At 38.2% G+C, this 7,305-nt stretch overlaps 2 protein-coding genes across 2 annotated transcripts in view; both read left to right on the top strand.

Annotated features, from left to right (window-relative positions):
* Window positions 1-5,025, top strand: part of LOC139023363 (SLAM family member 8-like) — a 10,200-nt gene extending 5,175 nt beyond the window's left edge. The window contains exon 7 of the mRNA XM_070436360.1: window positions 4,918-5,025. Coding sequence (XP_070292461.1) covers window positions 4,918-5,025 — 108 coding nt within the window. The remainder of the gene's footprint in view (window positions 1-4,917) is intronic.
* Window positions 1-7,305, top strand: part of LOC111956357 (SLAM family member 8-like) — an 83,088-nt gene that overhangs the window by 47,350 nt on the left and 28,433 nt on the right. The gene's annotated exons all lie outside the window — the stretch shown is intronic.

Genomic DNA, 7,305 nt, shown 5'->3' on the forward strand with positions numbered 1-7,305 from the left:
GTCTACCACTGTGATCACTACTTTCCTGGGTTATTACTTTGAACAGTTGACAGACTGTAACTCAAAACATCTACATGCAGTTGACCTCCAAATAGCTACAACATAAACAAAATGATAAACATGCCATGGCGTCAAACCTTTGACACCTCTCCTAGTGTCATTAAAGACTGTACTGAACATGTCAACATGACCAGGTATGATAAATGCAATATTGACTTCACTTTTTGTACAACTATGTTTTATCCACTAAGTTTCTTCTGATAAATACTATAGTTATCTCTTCCACCCACAGAAAGACCACAGTACTGATGTGTCCATTCTTTTACAGTAACAGGAAGTTGTGTAGAGATGAACATGACATCAGATCTATTTTTTCTGTTTTCTCTTTAGAATCTGTACCTTTCTAATTCTGTCAAAGCCCCATTCGTGTCACAGCCACAGAGTCCAGAAGACTTGCCAGAGGCTTAGAATGGAGTACACTTTATGTGCAACTCTGAGATGTGATGATGATTCATGTATTTCTCTTATTTTGAATATTGTTAGCTAACTATTTCCTTTATTGGACAAGAAAATGTTTCATTCATAGGATGAATGACGTTGTTTGGTTACACTGTGTTACCGACTGCAGAGAAATGGAGTTGTTGGATACTACAGCTTTTAATCAGGTTGTAGCATGAGCCTGAGAAACATATATATAAACTAATATGATGACATAGAGAGATGAAGGAATAAGGGGACAGACCCAGTAGACTGAGGGATTATGTTGTTGCTAAGTGACCAATCAAATAAAAAACTTTGTTCAATCAGTTAAACAAAGCATATTAATTATAAGTGTAGACAATAATATCAGTAAACAAAAAAACATATTTGATTATGTGTGGGTACATGTGTTTGTGTGTGTGAGTGAGAGTTAGGCTACATGAAGGGGATTATTGGGTAGTTTGGTTCATCAGGCTGACCCCTGTCACGGCCGTCAAAAGGAGGAGACCAAGGTGCAGCGTGGTGAGAGTACATATTCCTTTTTATTAGAAATGACGCCGAAAAAACAATAAACAATCAAAACAACCGTGAAGATGAAGAGCTATGTGCCAACAAACAACGTTAACTTCCAAAAAGACAGTGGGAAAAAGGGCTGCCTAAGTATGGTTCTCAATCAGAGACAACGATAGACAGCTGTCCCTGATTGAGAACCCTACCCGGCCAAAACATAGAAATACAAATAATAGAACATGAATACCCACCCAACTCACACCTGACCAAACCAAAATTGTGATTGATTGATTATTTCGATATTGTGATCCACAAGAATGTGGAGTAGTTACAGGCCTGTCCCTGAAGGGGGCGATAAGAAACAGATGTTTCCATAGTATACAAACTAAAGGTGAAGTCTGTAACTGCTTTCCCCTGTAACCTTTCTCCTGGTTTCTTCACAAATGTTGTACATGTGTCCCACACTCTACATACAACATACCACTTAGATATTTTTAGAGGTAAATAGTTAACGAAAATAGATTCATGTATTCAACATGTAATGATGTGAAGCTAAATGAACCTCTAGACTTTAACCTGGAAACCCAGTTCCCCAGTTACGATTTGAAACTCCTCCATCTCTGTTCAGTGGTAATAAATAACACACAAATCAAATGTTATTTGTCACATCCGCCAAATACAAAAGTGAAATGCTTACTTACAAGCCCTTAACCAACAATGCGGTTTTAAGAAAATACAAAAAAATATAAATATATATATATATAATAATGTATATAAAAATTAAATTAATAAATAAGTTTTAAAAAAAATTTAAAAGAAAAAGCAATTGAAAAAAGTTTAAAATAATGACAAAATTAAACAATAGGCAACACAAACAATATACACACACACACACACACACACACACACACACACACACACACACACACACACACACACACACACACACACACACACACACACACACACACACACACACACACACACATACACATCACACCACACAAACAACACACACATAATACAGTACATGAACAATAGCCCTGATACACATATATAAAACAAATTGAAATACAACCATAAACAACACAATAACAAACATATCTATGTAGACAGTAGCTAACTAAACGTATTACTCAAACCGTGTCTGAGGTGTGTGTGTGTGTGTGTGTGTGTGTGTGTGTGTGTTGTGTGTATATTGTTTGTGTTTGCCTATTGTTTCTTTTTGTCATTATTTTAAACTTTTTTAATTGCTTTTCTTTTGTCAATTATTTTTTTACTTATTTATTAATTTTTTTTATGAGTGAGAGAGAAGTGTTGAGAAGTGAGAGGTGGCTGGAGATGTCCATTTCCATTGTGCCCAACTGAGGTTAGCTGCTTGGCTTGACACCTGACAACTGAGGCAGAAGGTTTGAGGGAAGGCCTACACTTACTTATCTATCTTTTTACATTTCTCAAGAATCTTTCTCTCTGTTTTTCTGTGTGCGGTGAAGAGGTGTGATCTCAGAGTGAAGTGGTGGGATCTAAGCAGACTGTCATCATATAGGAAGTAAAGGGGTTTGTTAGGACTGTAGTATAGAGAAAGTCACTTGTCTGTGGGGACAGAATGGAGCACCCTTGCTCTTGTTTGCTGCTATGTAAGTACTGAGTTATGGGTTTGTTTATGAACACTAATTACCTGATTTACTAAGAATTTAAGGAAAGGGAATAAGACATTAATCAAATGAAGACAGTTTCATGCTTTAGTTTGTTTTTGGTGTTTATCCCTTATTGAGAAAATATTGTAGTAAATGGCAGTCAAAGAAAGTGACCACCCTACATTGATGTTGCATCTCTGTAAGAACCTGAGCTTGTATAGCCGATGCCATGCAGACCTGGTTAGTGTGGTGGTGTGCATTTAACAAGTCATTACTCAGGAACTAAAGAGTGGTGTTAACTCAATGGTTGCAAAATGTGTTTCAATGACAATGAATATAATGCAATATTTGTTGGATGTGTTGTTATAATCAAGTTGTGATTATTGTAAAGGTTGAGGGTTCCTTCGCTACAGTTATAGTAAACTGTGTTAAGAGATTAATGGTGGTTTTTTTGGTGTTTTTGGTCTCTGTACACTCTCTGTGTGCAGAACATGGGAAGTAGCGGCCATTTAAAGCTGCCGTCCGTAATCAACTACCACAAAATGGCCACCCTGACCTTTTTAAGGTATATGGCTGGGATGGGTAAGGAAATTCATCATCTACATTGTTTACAATAATTGTCATAAAATAACCATATATTTCGGGTTTATGATGGGTCAGACAGTTTTGAGGGAATTAAAAGTTATACTCTTCAAGAAATAATGCCTACGACTAATTTAATGATAAAAAATGTGTATAGAATCATAGATTGCACCTTTAAATAAGTAGCATGGATTGGTAATCAGTACATGATTATGCATGTTATTATTTATTTATTAATTGGACTGTGACTTTCTTTGTTGTAGTGCTGAGTACACACATCTACTCTGGACACTCTGAAGATGATGATGGTACATATATTTGAACACTTGATCAACCTCAAACTCTTAATGCTTCATCAAATGTTTTATTTGTGATTTTTAAAGCTTCTTTTGACGAGACATATTTTTAGTTTTGAGTGTCTCAAAAAAATCAATTGTATCATGCTGGTTTTATTTTGTGCAGGAAGGCAAAGGCTGTTCTGACCATATACCCACAATCCTCCAGATATTCAGTGGAGAGTCTGTCACTCTCAGATGTAACATACAAGGGGAGAAGTCACTGAACTGGGATACACATGGCGCAAGGATAGTTGTAGAACAATCAATAGGAATCATGAATATGAGATCACTGAGGTTAAGATTTCAGACAATGGTGAGCTACGGTGTCTGGGTAAACATATTGATCAGAAGAAGCATTCTGAGTGGAGTGATGCAGTCAGACTACGGTAACAGGTATATCATCTTATCTCTCAAGTGCCTCCATGCCCATAACCACTTGACATGATACATCTCTCTTACATTAGTGTCACTGGAGCTCACTATTAATCTTCAATCACTATCTGGACTTTATAATTTTGAGCCAATGAGGGTTAATCTAAATACAGATATACTGTTGTAGACTGTAATTCTAACTGAATAGAGTCAACATACCCTATTTAAAATAGACTTTAATCAAAACTTAAATGACACAAAAAAAAAAATAATGACCAGCATGAATCCAGATGTTTTGATATTCTGCTCTCTGTTTTCTTAGCTCTTCCTGAAACTACACTGACCGTAAATCCAACCCTGCATACATGGAGAGACAGTAACTCTGACGTGTATCAGTGGGGTCTGACAGTGGCTGGAGCTTTACATGGTACAAAGACAAAAAAAAGAAAGTATTGACCTTGTCTAGCAGACACATAACAAAAGGAGCCACTTCACGCATCAGTAGAGCTGCTGAGTCTGACCAGGGTCTCTACTGGTGTCAGGAGAGATCCAGTCCAAGACCCATATCATCAATCATGCAGTGATCCTGTCCACTCATAACTGTGAAAGGTGTTGTTACTGTGTGTGTGTGGTGGGTGTGTGTGTGGTGGTGTGTGTGTGGTGTGTGTGTGTGTGTGTGTGTGTGTGTGTGTGTGTGTGTGTGTGTGGTGTGTGTGGTGTGTGTGTGTGTGGTGTGTGTGTTGTGTGTGTGTGTGTGTGTGTGTGTGTGTGTGTGTGTGTGTGTGTGTGGGGGTTGGTGTGGGTAGCTCGACTGTATATGGTCAGTATTCTGAGAATAGATCTTTGTAAGTCAGACAGGGTTCAGACTGCATATGTATGGTTCAGCAAATGAGCAACTTTATGATATGGTCATGTTGTGAATGAATGAGTGATCAACATTATTTTACATTCAAGGTGTGTGATTATGTTTATTTATTCTGTTGTTGTGTTCTGTGCAGAGAGACCTGCTGGCTGTTCTGACTCCTTCAACCATGCGGTCCCCAGAAAATATCATGGGGGAGAACTGTCACCTCATTGTTGACAGTTCAAGGGGGAGAAGAGATTGAAGGTATGTTTTTTATATAACAGTCGGGAAGTGGCTATTAAATCCACAGCTGATGTACTTACAACATCCCAACAAAGCCGAAGTAAGAAATCAGTTCCTGAATAATGGTCTATATTACCTTGGTGAAGTCTTCAGAAAACAAATGGCTTAAAAAATACACACCCCAGACAAGTAATGCTATCATCAATAAGACCGTGTTAGGTAAGATCGTGTTTTTATGGATTGAAATAGAAAGAACAGAAGGGCTGAGTTAAATAGCAGAAGTGAGATTAATGATGAAACAAAACTAATGTTAGATTGGGGGTGAGGTACAATACTACATAATAACAAAATGGGTAACATGTTTAAAAGACTGACATTTGATTTTGTGTCATTTCCCTTATAAACAGAGTAAACCCTAGGAAAGATGTCCTGAGTGTCTCTCCTCAGTGGTCTGAACCTGGAGACTCAGTTACTCTGAGCTTGTGGGGTTAAAGAAGTCATCTACCCAGGGCTGGAGGTTTTCCTGGTAAACCGACTGTTCCCTTATCACAGCTGGTTTACTGTCCCTTCGAACAGCATCCTACTCTGTATGGCCTTTCTACTGGGCGAATGGGACTAGTGAAGGACTCCTACACTCTGGATCCCTGCTGGTCCTAGTCACACAGGAAGGATATGTGTGTATAAGCTGGGAGAAGGAGACCCAGTCTATGACACACTCTACAGTGAACCTCAGTTTTCTCTGGTGCAGGAGGTTAACTACGCATTGAAACTACAATTAATTCACGATTTAGTTTCCTTCATGTGTATAATATAAGCTACTGGTATACGTTTGTCCTCTGTCCACTCTTTGGTTTCATCAGATCCGCAACCTTCAGTGTCTCTCAAATAAAGACCTAACAAAACGTACAACACTTTACATACAACGTCTCTTCTCACTAAGTCGTGAGGAGGAAAGGAACTCTACTTGGATGGATGATGAAGAGATACAGAGAGAAAGCAAGTGGAGTCAAGAGTGGTGGCTCTAACTGGGGACAAGAGCAGGGTCCACATGTACCATCAGGTCCACATACACATGGAGACGCAGTGGAGTGTCTGGTGTGGAGTCTGGATCAGGAGAGTACAGTAATGCTGTCACATCAAGTGGATGGTACGTCGTTGTACAACAATGTTGATTGGTGTGGTTTTGAGCAAAGAATCATTTTGTATTTTACTCAACAAGCTTGTTCAAATACAACTGACTTCAAGCAGAGTTTGTTGATTTAAGACTCTAACAGATTGGCTCAAATTCTTGCCATTTTTAAGTCCACTCAACTTATACAATAATGCAAATTAAGCAATTGTTTAAGTTTGACTTTTTCCAGTGCACAGTGTCTGAAATTAAAAGGCTGAGGAACTTCACATTAGGTCACCTGTTTGTCATAGTTGAGTGGTCATGGTTTGCTCTCTTCGACTTTAGCAGTGTGGGTTTGTGAAGGAAGGCACTCTGTGAAGCTGTCTTTTCCCGCTGTGATCATAGAGTCAAATAGAGAAATGGTTGTAATCATATGTAAAAACCCTTGGAAACCTAGTTGTTGGGCTGATGAGGACACATGAAAAGTTGTGCAGGGATCTATGTCCTTTTCAGAGAGAAGAATGACATTGTTCTTGCAGCATACATTTTCTGTAGTTCACTTATTAATTTATCTCTTTTACATTCAATCTATCACTGTGATCATGCAGTTGACCTCCAAATATCTACAACATAAACCAAATGATAAACATGCCATGACGTCAAACATTTGACACCTCTCTTAGTGACATTAAAGATTGTACTGAACATGTCAACATGTCCAGGTATGATAAATATAATATTGACTTCACTTTTTGTACAACTATGTTTTATCCACTAAGTTTTTTCTCTGATATATACTATAGTTATCTCTTCCACCCACAGAAAGACCACAGATCTGATGTGTCCATTTACTTTTACAGTAACAGGAAGTTGTGTAGAGATGAACATGACATCAGATGCTATTTTTTCTGTTTCTCTTTTAGCATCTGTACCTTTCTAATTCTGTCAAAGCCCCATTCGTGTCACAGCCACAGGAACTGTAGGGGTCCAGAAGACTTGCCAGAGGCTTAGAATGGAGTACACTTTATGTGCAACTCTGAGATGATGATGATTCATGTATTTCTCTGGATTTTGAATATTGTTAGCTAACTATTTCCTTTATTGGACAAGAAAATGTTTCATTCATAGAATGAATGACGTTGTTTGGTTACACTGTGTTTACCGACTGCAGAGAAATGGAGTTGTTGG

Source organism: Salvelinus sp. IW2-2015, linkage group LG3 (assembly GCF_002910315.2).
Source record: "Salvelinus sp. IW2-2015 linkage group LG3, ASM291031v2, whole genome shotgun sequence".
Taxonomy (NCBI): domain Eukaryota; kingdom Metazoa; phylum Chordata; class Actinopteri; order Salmoniformes; family Salmonidae; genus Salvelinus; species Salvelinus sp. IW2-2015.